The following is a 20,374-nucleotide window of genomic DNA, read 5'->3' as shown; positions in this document are numbered from 1 at the left end:
GAGGTGAAGGTAAATGTCGTCAGTGGAACATTCGGGAGAACTGTTATGGGGTACAGTTCAGGGAATCGGTATTGAAAAATGGAGCAGTCAGCCATCATGCTGCGCATTTACGGAACACTTCGATCGCACCTGCTCCAAATCCACATGCCCACAGTAGGTATGTGTGCACTTCTCTGCTGTCTGATTGGATGCCGCCACTCTTTGCCTCCTAGGGACCCCATTCGTTGCCGACAGAGACGGCTCTGTTTTCATTGCGTTTTCTCCTATACTGTACCACTGTGTGAACTAATTTTGTTGCATTCTACCAATCGAAACGCAGACTTTCATTTGAGAGCAAGTCGTTTTTGCATTTCAGTGCCCGTTTAACACCTCATTAACACCCCCTGCATGTCTCTTATGGGTACCATTTATGATTCGCAGCGCCAATCCTCTGGCATCCCACGACCACCCGACGACATCGACATCGGCCCAACCGTGTCGAACGGGCCAGAGCCAAATAACCTCATACATGGGCAGACCACTGACACTGGCAAAAGTCATACGCCAGAACAAGCAGCTATTGAGGATGGTAGCGAAAGACTATCACCCGCTGTCCTTTCTAGAGGATAAGGAGTTCAAGCAGTTTGTGTCCATGCTCAATCCCTCCTACCAGCTGCCCAGTAGGAAGACTCTGTCGACTGTGTACATGCCTCAGATGTATGCGAAGATATCTCAGCAAGTCAGAAGTGAACTTCAGGGCTGCTCTTCCGTCTGCCTAACAACCGAAACTTGGACGTCGCCATCGTCGAATGAGAGCTACGTTGGCGTGACGGCTCACTTCATCGATGAGAACCACGTGCTGACATCACGTCTGCTTGACTGTTTCGTGTGGCAGGATCCCCACAGAGCCGATAACATCTCCGCAGAGCTCAGTCGTATCGTGGCCAAGTGGGGGCTCGAAGACAAGATCTGTGCTGTCGTGAGCGACGATGCTGAAGATATCAAGGCCTCAGTCGGCTCGCTTGGGTGGAGGCACATCCCGTGCTTCGCTCACGTGCTCAACCTTGCGGTTCAGGCGGGAATGCGCGAGCTAAGTGACGTACGCAGTAAAGTAAAGGCCATCGTCACATCTTTCAAGCACAGCTCACAGGGGACGGCGAAGCTGCAGGCGATACAGCAGCAGATGGGTCTGGATCCCGTGAAACTTAAGCAGGACGTAGCCACCAGGTGGCACTCCACGTACGAGATGTTTTCTAGAATGGTATATTTAAAGGATGCGGTCCCGTCCGCAGTTGCGGTTCTGAAAGCGGATCTGCAGCCCTTGACACCCCTGGAATGGACCGTCTTAGAAAACGCCTGTAAAATATTAAAGCCCTTCAAGGAGGTCACGGAGGAGATGGGCAGCGAAAAGCACGTTACTCTGTCGAAAGTTATCTTGTTGTCGAACGCGCTGATGCAGCACGTTGAATGTACCGAAAACGAAGACCTCCCCGAGGCGTGCAGACTGATGGCAGGTGCGATGATGAGCCAGCTCAAGCGAAGATACGTTGACGTCGAAGACAATGACATCCTTGCCGAATCTACGGTGTTGGACCCTCGATTTAAGCAGTACGGGTTTACGAAGCACGCTTCCTACGATGCAGCGTACCGCTCCCTGTGCCAGCACGTCACCAAGGTGCACGTGCCGCAGTGCCCCGACTCCGAGCAGCAAGAACCGGCGCCGGAGGAACCAACGCCAGGGTCGTCGCTCTGGGAGACCTTTGAGCTCCGGGTCTCCCACCTGAGGAATCAAAGCCCAACAGCAGCGGGAATGGTGGAGCTGGAGAGGTACCTGAAGGAGCCGCTGCTCCCCAGGACACAGGACCCCCTGAGTTGGTGGAGGGATCGAAAGCAACTCTATCCACGCGTACACGAAACAATGAAGAGTAGGATGTGCATACCTGCCACATCTGTGCCGTGCGAACGTATGTTCTCCAAAGCCGGCCAGGTGGCCACCGAAGCACGGAACAGACTGTCGGGGAAGAATGTGCGAACCCTGATGTTTCTGAACGCAAACATGTGATCGCGACACAGTTTTCAGTTGCAAAAGTTGACGCCGTTTTCGCACGTTTTTAAAGGAACCGTAAAGTGAATGGCAAACCTGTATAAACTCTGTGGTTTTCTGAAAGCTTGTAACTTGGACTCTTCGGATACGTAAGCGCTAGAGCCTGAAGTTTTGGGGGTTTAACCCAATGCTTCCCCAAATTTGCACCCCGAATTGAAGGTGGCCTCTTTAGGGTGAAACCGAATTTTTACCCAGCAAATTGCCCTCACTGAAACGTCTGTAGCAATGCACACTAGCCTGTTTGGCAGCGAACACATTTGTATCACCGTACAGTTCGTTAAAGTAATAGGGCCCGGATTCTTCCCAAACTTAGCAGATTAGATTTTTTCACCCAAATTCACGTAATTTAGAACACAAGCTCGTTTCACTGATCTTTACCCCTGAATTTTGAAAAAAAAAAAAAAGGTTTCCAAATACTTCAGTCTGTCATAATACCTCTGCTGTGGACAGTGCATTTTTTTAAGCAATCAAATTTTAAGTTTGCGCAACGCTAGCGAGCTCTGAGACGCACGACCCCTGAGCATGACTCGAGGGCCATCTAATGAAAATGCAAGCAAATGGGTGCTCATTTCATCACCAAAGGTGTGCGTTTGTATACCCTGGAACGCAATAATGTAAATCAGACATCCGTATAAATTGCCTGGATGCAAGGTCTACTGCGAGCAGACGACAGAGAGACACAGTTTGTGAGGAAGACCAACAGATGGCGCAGATCATAAAGATATTTCTCACAGGCACAGAGCTCACAGGTTACAACCGTTAGTTAACATCTGAACATCTCAAGAGTTGCTGTCCTTCAAAACAGGTCTAATAATTAGTAACCAATGCGTTATGTAGTGCCTCAATATCATGTGATATCTGTCCACCAATCCGGGGCTGGTTCGCACTTTCTCTTCGCTGAACATCATGAGTCACCACCTTTCAGTTTCTAGAAGTGTTCAAAATTAATTTAGTTCAAAAAGTATGAAGAAATGAAAGGTGGCGCCCCGTATGTGTGATCACACAACGAAGTTCCATGTGATGGTGTCCTGAAACATTGTGGGGATATTTCACTTTACAGTTCCTTTAAATTGTGTTTTTGATGTAAATTTCTAGGATCGGAAAAGCTTATTGGATTGATCCATACAATACAGAGCGTTCAGTGCTTCAGTCATAAATTTGCTGTTCTATTTTCCCCTTCGCCTATTTAATATTGTTAATTTTTCAGCAAACATTTCAATTTCTGACTTTTCCCATCACATCAGTGTCTCCTTGTGTGCGTATTTCATAGCATTACGTGTATCATTATTGCCATTCTCGTTGCAGTGAACATTTTGTTATCACTTCTCAGTTTATTTTGCCACATCAGTATTGCATTTTTCTGCATTTAATATATTGTATTGTACATGTATTTCATGTATGTGTCCATCATCACATCATTATATCTGTATTGTCACAGTTCAGAAATCTACATTTCAATGATTATGGCGCGATAAATTATAGTGTATCTATTTGTCCGAGTAAAATCGACTACAGGATTATAGTCTGTGGCTTTCATGCACGTTGCACGCTATTTTGTTTGTTTCCTTTAAGACGTCATTAGAGGCATGGGGTGCCTGACTTAGGTTACATTATACATGATAGACATTTAGACACAGACTCATATAGTACATAGTTCACATCAAACGGTAGCTGTATTAAGCATATAAAATTACGTTAATGAAGATGCTTAAATGGGGAAAGCATTGTGTTGTTCGCTAGTTCTGCTTTCTCCTTGTTCCTTAATACATTTTAGTGTATAGTCTCGTAATAATCGACGGAAGCAGCGGAAAAATACTTTGGCAGAAGTGCTACGGGAACTTTACATGTGGGAGGAGGGCTTCATCCTCGATACTCTCTCTGAAATGCACTACCAAAGGTAGAGTGTCAGAGGGGGTTGAAACCCCTAGGACCCCCATCCCCTGGCTGCGCCACTGAACGGAGCAGAACCCAACACGGGTGTGAAAGGGTGGCCCTTCTATTGCCCAACTGACACTGTTGCATCAGCTATTTCCGACATATGTTAGCTGTGCAAGTCATGTGACATTTTCAGTTCAGCATCTTTTTACATGGTCATGGCTGCACTGGTACTCCAGACAAACATTTGCGAGGCAGCTACAAAATCACAAATTGGAGAATCGACAGACTGAAAGACCACCTTATGCGAGAGTTGGCCGACATCCGCCAGACGCAAATACGAGCAGACGTGAATACGGGCGGTTGGGCAACACGAGGGCCAGCCATGATTTGTTCGTGATGCTGACACCTTCATTTAGATCAGCACTGCAAGAGAGTCGTTCGAAGTGAACGGTTTCGCTCGCTGCAAACGGTTTGGAACCTCTCATTCACCGATCACGTGAATGACGTCCCAGAATCAGATCATTCAGTCTGTCATTCAATTCACACTGTTCTCCTCCTCCTCCTCCTCCTCGCTTCTTCTCGGTATTGGTGACACCACATCGGCTGGCTCTCCTGCGCATGTGCTCAGAGAGACAATGCCGTATATCAGTCAGAAGGCCCAGTTTCGAATCCTGGCGTAAGCACCATTTTTCGTGAGTTCTTTGGTCTTGTTACAAGGGCGTCTGACGATTAGGAGGAGACTGAAAAAGACGCTCAACCTGTCAATCAAACTTGAGTGTTTTTCAGTGGCTGCTGTTTTTCTATGGGACGCCATGACATCAAAATGTCCCAAAATGTGTTAGTCCACGTGAATGCTACAAAATTATTTTGCAACTATACATTCTTTCATAATTATCTGAGGAATCACCTTTAAATTGCGCTCCAGTATCAATGTTTACGCGAAGAGAATGTTTCATTAGGCCTAGTAAAGACAGTGATCGCAAGAAAATGAAGGGAAATGGAAGCCCCCCTCCCTCCAGATGGCGCCAATAAATGTGGCCGCATAGAGCAGTAGAAAAACAAGTTTCAGAGGACTGCCAACTGCTTTATTTTGACCTGGCTTCGCCTCACGTAACCAGACACCGCCGCCGTTTCCCTTCCACACCAAACTGGCCCGCTGTGTTAACGCTGTGCGACAAATGCAATAAACCTCTACCCGAGAAACGTCATCATGACGTTGGTAGACACACCGAAACCAAAACAGATCGGAAGGGGAGAGCTGGGTTCCACGAATGGGCAATTATTCCCTGCCTCCTATTGAAAGAAAAGTAGGACCAAAGGTAGCGTCCTCTTCAGAGACCATCGTAATCCCCTCAAGACCGTGGCTTTCGGGCGCGACCTTGTTCGCCACTAGCATCGAACGTTGTTCGACTCTACCAAACTCGTGGCGCTCTTGAACAGTATGACGTCATTTGTTTACAAACAGGTAGAGGTCTGTTTTATGTAAACTCGCGTGAGGTTACCTGTGCAGACGATCCTGGACAGTACAGAAACTATACTGTGTGTACAGATAAATGGACATGGACAATGACCTGTACAAGAGGTAACCAAATAAATAAATATAAGGTATGTGGCGGATCACAGTCACATGGGTGGATTCAGTCTATAACCATCGCGGTGATTAGGGGAAAAGGCTGGCAGTGTGGTCACAGAAACAATTACATTGGTAGGTCCACGACCTACTGGACTTGGACAACTGGAGATCGCCTATGGGAGAGCCGAGTCATGGGATAGTTACGGAAGTGGCCACTGCAAGCGCCACATAGCACTATTGGGGAGAGGAAATGACGCTGTCACTCTTGCCACCGTCTTTCATGCTACACAGGCTGTTGCTAAGCACGCGCTGCACTTATTGCTTCGTCGTCGTCAACACAGCCTACCATGTATTGCCGCGGTTTCGGCTAGTCACGTGGTAACGAATAGTGCGAGCTAGCGCCAAATCCCATAGCCAAGCGGCGATTGTCAGAACTGCTACCGCGGTGCTGGGAGCTTTGCGGATGGCCAGGTCTCTAGTATAGTAGTAGGTCGTGGGTAGGTCGCTAGTTCATATACTATTCAATCCAATCCAATCGAATCCAGTTTACCAAAAATTATGGAACCCAGTGAATACAGGTGAAATATAGCGTGGATACCCTGGGATTAATAAACTGTATTTTGGCTCGTGGTCGAAAAGTGGTTGGAGCACAAGGTATGGGCATGTCCCACTATGGACGAACTCCCCTTTTGTTATATACAGCACAGGACGGTGGATTGGAGAAATGGTGCAAAAAGGTAACGAATAGGGACGAACCGTCATCGTGGAGCGTGTTGCCTTTGGTCGTTGCTGAATTCCTACATCCAGTTCACATGTGTGACTCGTTCAGTCACACTGAACGGATCATTCATGACTGACACATCACTTTGATGTGTGTGTGGTGTATATGTACATTACCGAGGGATGTGTAGCTCGACGAAGTTTACATGCAGAAGCTGACAGCATCCACAGGTACTGCAACGTGTCATCGTGCAGCAAATATAAATCCCCGTTACTGAGGGAAAATCTTGATCTCATTGAAGAGGAAGCAGGCGCGAAGAAAAAAAGTGCGGTAGCAATCACACACGGAATCTCAAATAACAACCGTAGGAGCCAAAGAGACGGTCCAGAAGAAGGCGAGTAGATTCGCACCGAATCCGAAGAGACTGAGAGAAACGGCATATCCGCACCTCGAATATGAACCGCAGTTGTGGCAAGAACATGCTACGGAGCTCCAATCATAGAATGAGCCGAACAACACTGCGTACAAAAGCTGACAAACTCGCGGGACGTTTTTGCGGGTTAAACTTGGGAAGCATGGCAGTACCCAGCCTTAGTCATGATCAGTAAGGGGCTGGACCTCATCGAGGTTGGAGCATAGAAATCATAAGGAGAGAGGCGCTTGCCCTCCTGGGTGCACGTTGCTCTCCCTTGGAAAAATGCTGTGAACGCCCATGACATGAAGGGAAAGTATTTTGGAAAAATGTAGCAGTCTGAACAGGTTATCGGCTCTCACCGACACTAAGCGACATTTACGTGACTCAAGTAGATAAGTGGCTGGAAGGGAGACTTGAGGAGATCAATATCCTGCCACAGGCCGTGTAAAGATACGTAGACATCATTGTCATTTCAGGGGCCATAAAGGTAATGAATTCCCAAATTTTTTTAAGAACACACTATAATAATTGACCTTCAACAAAAAAAAAGGACAAGTGTCACAAAATGAGGCACAGTACGAGGTCTCTTTCCTGCAGCAACAAAACAACGGGTCAAATCCGAAACAGTAAGCAGAAACATGTCTTGGTATTCTCACACCCATAACTTTAAAACCCGAGAGCGGGGAGAAAAAACGACTACATAGACCTTGTCTATGTCGTCATTTCTTCACCCCCACTCTCCGGTTTTGAAATTATGGATCTATACCACCAGCTTGGTTGCTACCTCTCTATCCTCTCTTTGTATTCTGTTTGTTTGAATTTGAGTTCAATAAACCATCCGTATATTCGATTATTACACAAATGATCTCTTCTATGAGTGTTTGGCACCAAAACGTAGGAGATTCCTTTTGTTTTCGTCAGGGAATTTGCTCGAAATAGTCAGTGAAAATGCGGAAAAGTCAGGGAATTTGAAGGCCACAGTTTTCTGTTGTTATGTTGATTTGTGCTTTAATGCAGTCGACTCTTTTGGCGTGGATGCCATGCCCTGGACCACCCCAATCCCGTCCAAGAAGACATTGTAGTTGATGCTATTTCTTAAAAATTATCACTAGCGTTAACGAGTGTTGTCTTCATCATGTGTCACAGCAGCAACTATAGCTGGAAGTGCTTCTGTCTCCGTCAAAGAAGAACCTGAAGGCACATGTTCTTATCTGCTCTCGGATGTACCCGGAATCGAGGAGGTTATCACAGATGACTGCTCAGGTGAGGGATCTAGGCCGTGTTTTCTGCCCTGTTTCCCATGTTTAGCCACAGTGGAACAAAAAATCTGCATGGTACATGTTTTGCTGTGGAGGTGGAGAGATGCAGCTCGGGGCACTAGGGAAAGAACAGACAGAAAAAGACATCATATGTAGGTGATCGAAACAGGTTACAGCCAATTTTTGCTCAATATGAAAACTGACGAAACATGCCATATTTATTGGGAGTTTCATGAAGAGAAGATTACCCATTTTAATTTCGTCCTTGTACAATATGAACTGCCAAGAACTGTCTGTTACCTTTTTTCTACGCCAGGCCAAAAATGCGCACCAGGCTCTGCAATGTGCACACTTCTACTGAACTAAATTAAGAGCATGATGAGACACAGCAGACTCATCGTGACACATTAGCTGACTTCACTTGAGCTGAGCTGCACTTTGTAAACTGACGCACGCTGTGCAAGTTCCCAAGATGCAGCCTTTGGCACATAAGCCATTAGATTGAAAAGACACCATGGAGTGCAGTGGAAGTTCCAAGGAACGCTGCACCTCCTCCAGCACTGCTCCCTGCACTTTTGAGCAGACAACGTAAATAAGGTAGCTTGCGAATACAGTACTTGTCTGCATTGGTTTATCATCGACCTGCCGCATAGACGGGACAGTTCTTACTCCTCGAGTCAGTAAGACAACAGTCACTTCAAAGCAGACATCTGTGACAACCGAACTAGGGCTTAAACTTTTCCATTCGATTGAGGTATTGTGTATTTTGCGCAAGGGCTGCACCTGCTGTATGCTATTGTGCACTTCCCCATGCTCCTTTTGATGAATCAGAGAACTCTTAACCATGATGGTGCCGTCATCGACACGTTGCTTGTTATCCATCTGCGCCAGTGAAGTGTCAGTGTGTACCACCCACTTCTTGTTTCGTTCCAGATGTGATGCGAGCTCCAGGCGTGCTTCACATAAAAAAGGAACCGGAAGATGCCTTTGACTCCCCGACTTCATCTTCCAGTTCATCGAGTGAGCAGTTTACAGACGGTGTCCGTGGCCCCACAAAATCGGTCAGCGGTCGGAACATTTACAGGGATTGGAACCGTTATTTTTTTCGGTCCCGGTTTAACCCGTTCATGGGCAGTAATTTTGCTACATGAAAGCGAGCTTACGCTCACTGTACACGGTTGTTAAAGAACGGTGTGAGATAACCGTTTCAGGCGAAAAACCTTTCAGGAAAGCAGGTGAAACCACAAGACGAGTAGTAAACACATTTATTATTTACCTAATATTTTACTCCCGGCGTCGGGAACTTGGCGCCCCCATCGCCCGGCAGCAGCCGCAGTAGCCCCCTCCTGCACCAACGGTTGGGTCGCCGCAGGAGGGAGACCCCCACGTATAGCTGTGCGTGGATTCCCCGTGTCTGGGGAAAAGGGGATCCTGGCGGTTGAGTGGACCCGGAGGTTGTTTCGGACCCTTCGGGGCCCCTCCGGGAAAGCAATACACCGCTTTGGCCCCTGCTTCCCATAGTCGGGTGGTCCTGGAAGGCCCGGCCAGGATTATTCAGCTAGTCGCCATCTCCCTTTTCATTACTTTCTCTTCCTTGGTCTCCTTCCCTCTCTCTCCTTTTCCTCTTTTCACCTTCTTTGGCGGCAAGGGTCAACCTTGGGCAGTCTTTCACTCTCCAGAAGCTGCACTAGGGTATAGTGCAGGGGAAGTGTTAACGTGCAGACCGTACGTTCCCCTGGTTGGGCTCGGTGGTGGGCGGCACCCCACTGCACTGAATTACAAGCATATCTTTATGGATTCAGCTAGCAAAAAAAATCATGATCGACCCTTGAAAAGGGGTCGCACCGATAGAGTTAGACTAGATGTCGTAGGTTTAAACCCGGAACCCTGGTTCCCCAAAGTACTTGTGATAAAATCTGACAATGAATCCAAACCCCTCGCTAAAGTATCACCATTTCTAGTAGCAAAGGAACTAGAGAAACTTCTAGGCAAGTCTTACAATGCTAAAAAGCTAAACACTGGGGATCTTCAGGTTGAAGTCCACACAAAACAACAGAGTACCGCACTCCAAGCAGTGAAACAGGTTGGTGACATCAAAGTTACGGTCACAACACACCGCACCTTAAACATAGTGAAAGGCGTGATCTCCGAGGATGAACTCCTTTCTTGTTCGGAAGCAGAGATCGAGGAAGGATTGAAGGATCAAGGGGTCGTATGTGCAAAGCGTATTGTGATGAGAAGGGATGGTAAGGAAGTCCAAACAAAGCATGTAATACTCTCCTTTCAGTTACACACACTCCCGTCAGAGATCAAGGCTGGCTACATTAACTGTCACATACGACCATTCATTCCAAACCCCAGACGATGCTTTAAATGCCAACGTTTCGGCCATAGCTCCCAGATGTGTCGTGGACAACAAGTTTGCCCAAAGTGTGCCGGTAACGACCACCCACCGGAGTCATGTAGCAAAGAATTTCACTGCGTAAATTGTCAAGGAGGCCATCCAACATATTCGAGGTCATGCCCACGCTGGAAAGACGAAAAAGACATACTCAGAATCAGGACCGAACAAAAACTGACATATAAGGCAGCGAAAGCACAGCTGGACTTTCAAAAGAAAGGAATGTTTTCTGAGGTGGTGCGTAGGGGAGTGGCACCACTCAGAGTATCCGTGGAGACCCAGACTCCTGGGCCTCCACTCCACACTCCCCAACCAGAACAGAGAGAGACACAAGTGTCCTCTCTGATTGCTTCGGTTGGCCTAAAAGCCAGCCCTCATGATGCAGCCACAACCTCTTCAGAGGCTGGTGGCTCCCTTTCAGTTTGGGATGGGGTTACCAAGGATTCCTCCCAGACAAGCACACTAAACATGGAGGTCGATGATGACGACCGCGCATCGCAGAAGTCGTCATCGAGTCTTCCAAGCACCTTCTCCCAAGCGAAAGAGAAACGCGAGAGGACAACCGGTAGAGGCAGGGGCGCAAAAGCAAACGAACAGCAGAAACAACAACTGCGGAGAGTTCAAGCCCCCTAAATGCAATTCTTGGTTCCCAAGCTGCACAGTAGAGGTTTTAATGTCTTTATCTTTCTTTGTACTGCGCTCGCCATCTTTATTTCATTTATTATGATGGGAAGTTTCATTCAATGGAACTGCCGTGGAATGCTGTCAAATCTGGATGACGTCAATGATCTTTTCGACCGATACAATGCGGCATGTTTCTGTCTACAGGAGACTTATCTAAACACGAACACTTTGAATCCACTTCGCAGACATAACGTCTTCAGAAAAGATCGAACAGACGCAGCACGTGCATCTGGCGGCGTAGCGATTGTCACACGAGGATCCTTTCCAACTAAGCAAGTACAATTAGTGACACAGTTGGAGGCTGTGGCTGTGCAGATCTGTCTCGATAAAGTTGTGACAGTCTGCTCAGTTTACTTGCCACCAGCAGCAACTGTCACACAAACAGACATAGAAAGTTTATATAGTCAGTTGCCACAGCCTTTTCTACTTTTGGGTGATTTTAATGCCCATAATCCTCTTTGGGGTAGCATAAGGGTTGACTGCAGGGGACAGATGCTGGAAGCAGTCCTCTCATCATCTATGATCTGCCTCTTAAACACAGGATCACCAACTTATTTACATACTCCAACTCAGACTTTCTCTGTTTTAGACCTGTCCTTCTGCAGCCCATCACTTTTCCAGGATGTAGAATGGACAGTTGAGGCAAACCCCTTTGGAAGCGACCACTTCCCAGTGATCTTGAAATATCTTCCAGTAGCTAATACACTCACAACACGTCCTCCGAGATGGAGACTCCAGGACGCTGACTGGAGTTGTTTTAGTGAGAAGTGCGACCTCAGTCTGATCCCATTGAATCATGTAGCAATTGATAATGCTAACGACCTCATCACAAATGTTATCATACAAGCAGCAACTGAAAGTATTCCACAGTCTTCTGGCCGCCTGCCCAAGCGCCCAAAGCCTTGGTGGACGGCCGAATGTGAGGAGACACGCAAACTTCAAAACCGTGCTTGGGGGGTATTCCGAAGATATCCAACCGCAAATAACCTCTTGCTTTTTAAAAAAGCGAGGGCCAAAGCAAGATGGACACGCAAACAAGCAAAACGGTCATCTTGGCGCGGTTTCGTGTCATCTTTAGCCGGTCATACCCCATCCAAAATTGTTTGGGATAGGATCCGAAAGATCAAGGGACAGCATATCGGTTACAGCATCCCTCTTTTATGTATTAATGGCCAATCAAACAACAACCTAGAAGAACAGGCCAATGCTCTCGGAGAACACTTTGAAAATGTCTCAAGCTCATCACATTATTCCAGGGAATTCAGAACAATAAAATCCAACGCAGAAAAACGAGTAATTCCAATGAATGGTGGTGAAGAGCTTTTGTATAACCAGCCCTTTACAATGATGGAGCTTCTAAGATCTTTATCATTTCGAAACGTCACATCCCCAGGACCAGACAGGGTCACCTACTCAATGCTACAACACTTATCAGAACAGTCTAAAATTTCTCTACTAGAGTTCTTTAACAAAGTTTGGTCCAAGAGCACAATGCCATCTGCTTGGAAGACTGCTACCATCATCCCAATCCTGAAACCTGGAAAGGATTCCTCAACGCCAAGTAGTTACAGGCCGATCGCCCTCACGAGCTGCATTGGAAAGACATTTGAACGAATTGTTAACAACCGTCTTGTGCACTATCTGGAGGAGAATAACTGCTTGTCGCAATTTCAGTGTGGGTTTCGAATGGGATGCTCAACAACCGATCATCTCATTCGTTTGGAAACAACCATTCGGGAAGCTTTTGTCAGAAGGCGCCACTGCGCATCAGTTTTCTTTGATCTTGAAAAAGCTTATGATACCACGTGGCGGTATGGTATCCTGCAAGATCTCTATTCCCTTGGAATACGTGGGCGCCTTCTGAGATGTATCGCTAACTTTCTGCAGGATAGATCGTTTAGAGTCCGCCTTGGCGAACTTCTCTCTCGTCCATTTATGCAAGAAAATGGAGTCCCACAGGGCTCCGTTCTGAGTGTCACCCTGTTCCTTGCAAAAATCAATTCTGTCGCACAAGTTATCCCACCTTCCATAACATACTCTTTATACGTAGACGACATTCAAATGTGTTGCTCCTCGACGAATTTAACAGTGTGTGAGAGGCAGCTGCAGGTCGCTATAAACAAGCTGAGTAGATGGGCAACTCAAAATGGGTTCAGCTTCTCAACCGAGAAAACTATCTCCGTTCTTTTTTCAAGGGTTCGAGGATTATTTCCCTCACTCTCACTTAAGTTAAATGGGTGTGACCTCCAGGTAAAAGACCAGCACAAGTTCCTGGGAGTCATCTTTGACACGAAGCTTACATTTCTTACCCACATCAAACACTTAAAAGTCAAATGCACAAAATCTATGAACCTCTTAAAAATTTTGTCCCATAGATCATGGGGTGCGGACCGTCAGACCCTTTACAGAGTTTATACCTCAACAATACGGTCCAAACTTGATTACGGGTGTGTGGTTTATGGTTCAGCCCGGCAATCCGTGCTTAAGGTCCTAGATCCAGTGCATCATTTAGGCTTGCGTCTGACACTTGGAGCTTTCCGCACATCACCAGTGGAAAGCCTTTATGTTGAGAGCAACGAATGGTCGCTAGAAAGGAGGCGGTTTTACCTGTCCGTTCAATACTTTTTTAGGGTAAAAGGATATGCCTATAACCCAGCCATTGCCTGTGTTGAAGACACATGCTATAAACAGCTGTTTCTTAATAAGCACACCGTTGTCCCTCCATTCAGCATGAGGGTCCTTCAAGGGTGTGAGGGTTATAACTTCCCCCATTGTGATTCCACGGTAGTACGGGCTACCTCGCGTATTCCACCATGGCAGTCTCCTCCGTGTTTTAATTATACCTTGACGAAGTGGAAGAAGCAGGACACCCCACCCGTCGTACTCCAGCAGGAGTTCGAGTCCCTAAAGGAAAGTCTTGGCAAACACCGTGCTTTTTATACAGATGGCTCAAAAACAGACACCGCCGTATCATGTGCAATGATAACCGACGGATGTACACTTTCAAATCGTCTACCTCACGTACTCTCCATTTTTAGTGCTGAGGTATATGGTATCATAACTGCATTGAACTACATCGTACAATATCATATCAAGTCATCAGTCATCTACACGGATTCTCTAAGTTGTCTGAAAGCAATAGGCAACATGGGGATGTCAAAAAATCAGCTTGTGCGCAGGGCACAGTGCCTTGCCAGTAGAGTAACGAAAAAGGGCCTTTCTTTAACCTTCTGCTGGGTACCCAGTCATGTTGGTATACCCGGGAACGAACTCGCTGACACTGCTGCCACAGCTGCCCTTTCGTTAGAAATCAGCCATTTTGATGTACCCTCCCAAGACCTCCGCCCAGCACTTCTCAGAAGCATAAACAGCAAGTGGCAGCAGCATTGGGATACACAACATGACAACAAACTCCATCTAGTTAAACCAGCCGTAGGGAAACCAACCCCTGTTTTGAGCAATCGCCTCCATGAAGTTGTTTCCACCAGGCTCCGGATTGGCCACACCCATTTGACGCACGGTCACCTCCTCCGTAGGGAGGATCCCCCGTTCTGCACACGGTGTGGCGTATACAGTTCCGTCCTTCACTTTCTCATCACATGTCCATTGTATGAAACCCACCGACATCGTCATTTCCACGACTTTTACATATACAATTTACCTCTCCATCCTTCCCTTTTACTAGGGGATGAAGCTTTCGTGCCATTTGAACAGGTTCTTAAATTCTTCCAAAATATTGGTCTTTTAAATGCTCTCTAGTTTTACAGCTTTCTCTTATACCATTTGATTGGTAATCCGTTAGTTTTAACCAAATCCTTATACCTTTTAGTTAATCAGTAGAACATTATCTCTTAAACTGTTAATGCTTTTTATCATGGTCTTGGCGCATTATGGTCGTAGTTACCGCTGCGCCATTAAAACACGAATCATCATCATCATCATGATGCTGCTGCTGATGATGATGATTGGGAGTTTAATGGCGCATTGACAACAAAGATCATAATGCGCCATAAACTGAGGTATGGTTGAGACAGGCAGCATGATGCACACTGCTGCATTTTTCAATACTGATTCACTGAACTGTAGCCCACAAAAGTTATCACGCACATTCCACTGACAACGTTTATCTTTACGTGCTTCGGACAGTGACGCCACTCCGCTTTGCAACACGCACTATGTTTTTAACTGGGACTGCTCCATGGCATGCGTGTGCACGCGCATCTTCGACTAAACACACCGATGCATGAGCTAAAGCATCGTTCACTGCTTGGCGCCGAAACAACAAAGAGTCCATTATAATTCTGATTGTAGCTTCAAAACGAAACCAAAGTTTTGAATTCCAACAAAATCGGGGGTAAATATTGGGTTATAGTTTGCTTCAGTGGTTTGGGTTATATATTTTTTTCAGATTTGAATTGCAAGGTAAATATTGGACATAATGGGGCATAACCTTAAAGAGTCAGGCTGTAACCATTTACAAGTACATTATACGAATGTGTGATGTCAGTTTCGTTTGAGTGCGCCAATAAGAATAATAATATACGCTGTGGTGTTGGTCCCTCATGAGGTAGCTATGTTTGACCAACATATGCAGTTCAACTGCAGGCAGCTTGCTGGACAGAAAGCAAAATATTACAACCCGATAACACCCCAGCGTATCAGCAACACCCCATTTCACCCCGAATTACATAGTATTTAAAAACAGCACCGGATCTTTCCATCCCAAATCCGGTAAAGGCATTTAACCAAAAAAAGTCAGATCATAAATATACATAATCCCATGTGGCAACGGATTTCCTATAAATCCCTCGATTTCTTATTATCTATCTATCTATCTATCTATATATGTATATATACGCAGAAATTATAAACACTAGTTAATTTAATGGGCAGAAATTAAAAGTTGAATGAGAAACGGGGTCGACGTTTCGACAGTGGCACTGTCTTCGTCAGGACAAAAACTGGGACTTCGTCAGGACTTTTTTTGTCCTGACAAAGACTGAAGAAGTGAACTAGTGTTTCTAACTTCCCTAAAATCTGTTGTCCGCGTTTTTTACCTTCCACAACTGTAAAACTTCGTGGCCGTTTGACTTCTGTACTTCCCTCGACCTGTATATATATTTTTTTTTTCATTTTTTTTTTCACGTGTGTATTTATTTGCAGGACTGTGTTGCAAGGTTTGCCCTTTCAGTCCCAATGTCACTTTTAAAAAAAATGTATATATATATATGTATATATATAGCTGAAATGAAAATTGAAACACAGACTACGAAGGTACGGGAAGTAAGAAAAAAGGGATAATTTATTTACATTTAAGATACTTGGAATGCTAAAAGGGTTGTCGACGTTTCGACAGTGGCACTGTCGAAACGTCGACAACCCTTTTAGCATTCCAAGTATCTTAAATGTAAATAAATTATCCCTTTTTTCTTACTTCCCGTACCTTCGTAGTCTGTGTTTCAATTTTCATTTCAGCTACATATATTCGCGGTCGTCCGAACCCCATTCACCAAGTATATATATATATATATATTATAAATTAAATTAATCTTATCTTATTTATCTTTCTGAAGAGTTTCTCGAGAAACCTGAGATATTCTCAAATCGGGGGTTGACCGTACACGATTTTTGACACGATGCATCACATAAACGTAAGCAACACGACTTACTTCCTTAGGGTCACCCCGTCCTGCTGTCGAAAGTAACCGATGAGGAGGTCAACGCGATCCTTGATCCCCCTCATCGTCAACTTGCGCTTTACGGCACGTTCAACGTTCCTCAAAACGACGTCCCACTTGTCCGGGCGCTCAAACGGACGTGACGACACGACTTCTTGAAGCAGGCGCACGTCTTCGTTGATACGAAAACACTTTCGAACCTTACGCTGCGACGTCTGCGCCGCCGAGGGTGAGTCGCATGACTGAGCACTTGTGGCAGACATCTTGCCATCTGAAAGAACGGTTCGTGGATGGGGTTTCCGTCTTTGGCGTATCCCGAAAACATTTCGAAAAAAGAAAGAAAATAAAGCACCAGGGGGCTATTTTCCCACAAATTACAGTCATTCTCAGAAAAAAAAAAAAGTCAAGAAAGATATCGAACATATGCCCTCTAGTTGCTAGTTGTATCCCGAACACAACGTATCAGATTACAGCAGCCATGTCATAGTCACCCCTTCCCAGTGCCGCATTTGGAAGCTAGCGGTGGCGCTACTCATCGCCCCGATTATTGCTTCCTCAACTTCTACTGTACTTTGTACTGTGTGCCCAGACTCAGGCTTTTTACATAATGGAGTTCTTCCACCAGCTTGCCAGCATACACGCCATCTTGTCAGTTTGTACTTCAGCTTACCTTAGTATTCTTGTACAAGCAGTGAATTTCCCACGGGAGAAGCTTCTTTTTAAAGTTTATTATCATCATCATCATTCTACGCATTTTCGTAAGAGCTGTTGCTGTCGTCTGCTGCGGTAGTTACCATACGATAGTTGTATGTCTGCTTCTGCACGTTCAAAATTCAAATTTTCATTGTCCAATCATGATGCAGATCTCGTGGGCCGATGAGTAGCGCCCCTAGCGGATCGTGCGGACGGGCTCTCCATGGGGGCTGCCGATTATGACATGGTCGCTATACGTAATCTAGTAGGTTGTGATCCCGAATAGAGTTGAATCCCCGTTAGTCCGTCAGTTGCCATTCCCAGCAAAAAAGTCTGGGTAGCGGGAGATCTAGATATATGAAACTCGAGACGGGATGAGTCGTCAGTGGTCAACAAGGGCTACATTTATTTTGCAGGCATAAGGCAGGCTAATAAATATACCGGACAGTGCTTCATTTTGTTCCCGTTTGTCAACGTATCTCCTTTGCTAATGTGTTTTTACTACAAGGTTCACTTCTGTATTCATATTTTTTTGCATTAATAACTTATTATGTACAGTGTCTAACTTTTTTGTGGGTCTCCTTTATTTTCAATTATTATTTTTCTTTTTCTCGTAACCTCAGGTTTTGCTTCACGTTTGTAAATGTTCATATTATGTATTTTGTCAGTTTACTCCACTCCCTTATGTAAAGCCCGCAAGGGCATTTAGGGTGAAATAAATGAAATGAAGTAAAAAACTGTCCGTCATCATCATGTGTACAAAATTATAATGTAGGCATTCAGCATCTGTAGACGCCTACCTGTGAGGCAAACTTGTGAGGCATAATTCCCCCGCTCATAAACGCCATTACCAGCTTCTCGGTGCACTCTGGGTCTCCCACTTCCGGATGCCCAGAATGTTTATGTAGTTATCACCGCGAACCAACTGTAGCTGTGAGCAGCGTTCGGACGTGGGGGGAGGGAGGGGGGGGTTAGTATGCCTCCTGGGCCAACTTCAAGTGGAACTGGCTAACGTTTGTCTCGAGAAGACCGGTTCTAGGTTATATTTTGCTGTGGTGGGCGAGAAGCGGGGAAAACACGTCGACTGATAGGCTGATGAAGCTGATAGTGCCCATCAGCATGCTTTGTGCGGTGGCGTTGCGTAATCAATGACACCGCAGGAGCTGCTCTGAGCGAGGGTTTCGAGCCACACCCTATCACCCCTGTGAGGTAGAAAGAGGGAAGGATGCTCGTGCAGCCCGTCACTGCCTCTGGTGTGTTGTGCGTAATAAAAGGCTCGTACGGTGGGTTGATGACGCAGAACAAGGTGAGAATGCTCTACCTGAGCCGTTGTTGCTGTCCTGGCTTCCTGGTAGAATGCTAAATGTGGTGTCCCGAGGTTCTTCCTTGATACTGATGGAAACACTCCTTGCTGCCATTGTTTCTTCTTCTTCTAAGGAGAAGATGGAAAATACTATGCTGCTTTACTCAGGCACTGTATGAACGCAGACGACAGTGCCTTGGAGCGTATTTCATGACGCAGCACATCTTACAACCACGACCTGTGTGCAGATATAGCATTGGACCAATATTTGCCTTCCCAGTTGTGTGCCCAAGGCACCTTTTCAGATAAAGGGGAGAGGTAACCTGGTAAGCAGGGGTGTCGAGAGAAATTACAGGCCCCCGGAGTAAGTCCAGCCTGGATCCCCCTCCTCATGTATCGATAACATAGCCTAAGTATTTCTAACTATTATAGTGTTAGGTTCTAACTATTAAGTTCTATTAGTGCTTGTGATTTCATGGGGCTCTAAAAGTTGGCCGTGGTTAACCAACGGTGGGGTAACACAAGCTCGATCCTGACTAAGTCCCGGCAATGTACGGGCCCAGGAACATAATGTCAAACCAGAGTTAAGTCCAAGCCCACAAAAAGAAGGCTTCATCCAGCCGGGCAGGGTTATACGTCAGATGTTGAGAGTATGCTGAAATTCCCTCTCTGGAGAAAGGCAAAAGCATCATTCTCTACAGCAAGGTTTTACACCGATCAGAGCACAGCCTTAAAGGAGCGCAGAATTCATTTTTAACACCCTGTCTTCTTCCTGTAAAACCGTTAAATAGGGCAGTAAAATGCACCATAAGAAGTAATTCACACCACAGTTATAATTGTCGCACAAATTGAATTTAAAAAGCTGCAAAAAGCGACCGTGTGCAACGGTTGTGGAGAGCAATACCAGCCTGTGATCTGCCCGCGACAGAGTCCGCACTCGCTGATTGGTTCAGAGAAATGTCGTCTGCTTCTTAACTGTCGTCTGCTACTCGGCTGTTTGGGGCTATTTTTGTATTTTACTGCCTACTTTGCTATTTTTGAGGGCCCTGATTATCTACCCATTTCCGTCGTTTCTAGTGCCTCAATTTCTGGGTAGAGTTGCTCTGGTGTATAAAGCCCATAGGTGTCTCACCTGGACAGTCACTAGTTATCCACTCGTCGGGTTCTCCACGTTTTCCCACTGGCGCACAGAAGCTGCTATCAACGAGTTCCTGCTTGACACGAATGGAGTCGCTCGTTGCCATTGTCACTTCAAAGAACAAACCAAAACGATTGGAAGAAATCCAGTGAACCAGTAAGGAAGTACAAGGGGAATTGCCTCAGGACGAGAGCCGCTGATATTTCGAACAGGGGCTGTTCTTCTTCTGGGCAGAAGCAGAACAATCTCAGAAGAAGAACAATCTCTGTTCAAAATACCGGCAGCTCTCGTCCCGATGCAATTCCCTTCAAGTAGCACAGAAGTCATTTCTTAACACCCTGTTTTCTTCCTATAAAACTGTTAAGTAGGCCAGTAAGATGCACCATGAGAAGTAATTCACACCACAGAGTCACAATTATCGCAGAAATTGAATTTAAAGTATGTATCAGGGGAATGAACGTGTAGTATATTTCTATTGTCGGGAAAAACTCACGTGACCTCAGACGTCGGGCCAATCGTTGGGCCTCGGTAGAGTAGTTTTCTGCTTT

General features: G+C 45.9%; 2 protein-coding genes across 6 annotated transcripts in view; one reads left to right on the top strand and one right to left on the bottom strand.

Moving 5' to 3' along the window:
• The window catches only part of LOC135378747 (E3 SUMO-protein ligase ZBED1-like), a 33,049-nt gene extending 29,427 nt beyond the window's left edge, over positions 1-3,622 (top strand). For 3 of the 4 annotated variants that reach the window (XM_064611836.1, XM_064611834.1, XM_064611837.1), the window contains one exon: positions 421-3,622. In XM_064611836.1, the coding sequence (XP_064467906.1) occupies positions 421-2,041 (1,621 nt within the window). In that variant the 3' untranslated portion in view covers positions 2,042-3,622. The remainder of the gene's footprint in view (positions 1-420) is intronic. The other variant, XM_064611833.1, reaches the window with a different exon arrangement.
• Positions 3,623-16,675: 13,053 nt separating this feature from the next.
• On the bottom strand, positions 16,676-20,015 carry LOC135372598 (uncharacterized). 2 transcript variants are annotated; one of them, XM_064606124.1, is made up of 3 exons: positions 19,821-20,015; positions 18,707-18,817; positions 16,676-16,963 (listed from the first exon to the last, which is right to left on the bottom strand). In XM_064606124.1, exons 1-3 carry the CDS (start codon positions 19,930-19,932, stop codon positions 16,680-16,682), a joined length of 507 nt encoding a protein of 168 aa, XP_064462194.1. In that variant the 5' UTR covers positions 19,933-20,015; the 3' UTR covers positions 16,676-16,679. The 2 variants fall into 2 exon arrangements, with proteins under 2 accessions (XP_064462194.1, XP_064462198.1); XM_064606128.1 differs by having other exon boundaries at positions 18,707-18,814.
• Between the last annotated feature and the right edge of the window lie 359 nt (positions 20,016-20,374).

The sequence above is a fragment of the Ornithodoros turicata genome, chromosome 1 (assembly GCF_037126465.1).
Source record: "Ornithodoros turicata isolate Travis chromosome 1, ASM3712646v1, whole genome shotgun sequence".
Classification (NCBI taxonomy): domain Eukaryota; kingdom Metazoa; phylum Arthropoda; class Arachnida; order Ixodida; family Argasidae; genus Ornithodoros; species Ornithodoros turicata.
This window is presented reverse-complemented; position numbering and strand designations above follow the sequence as displayed.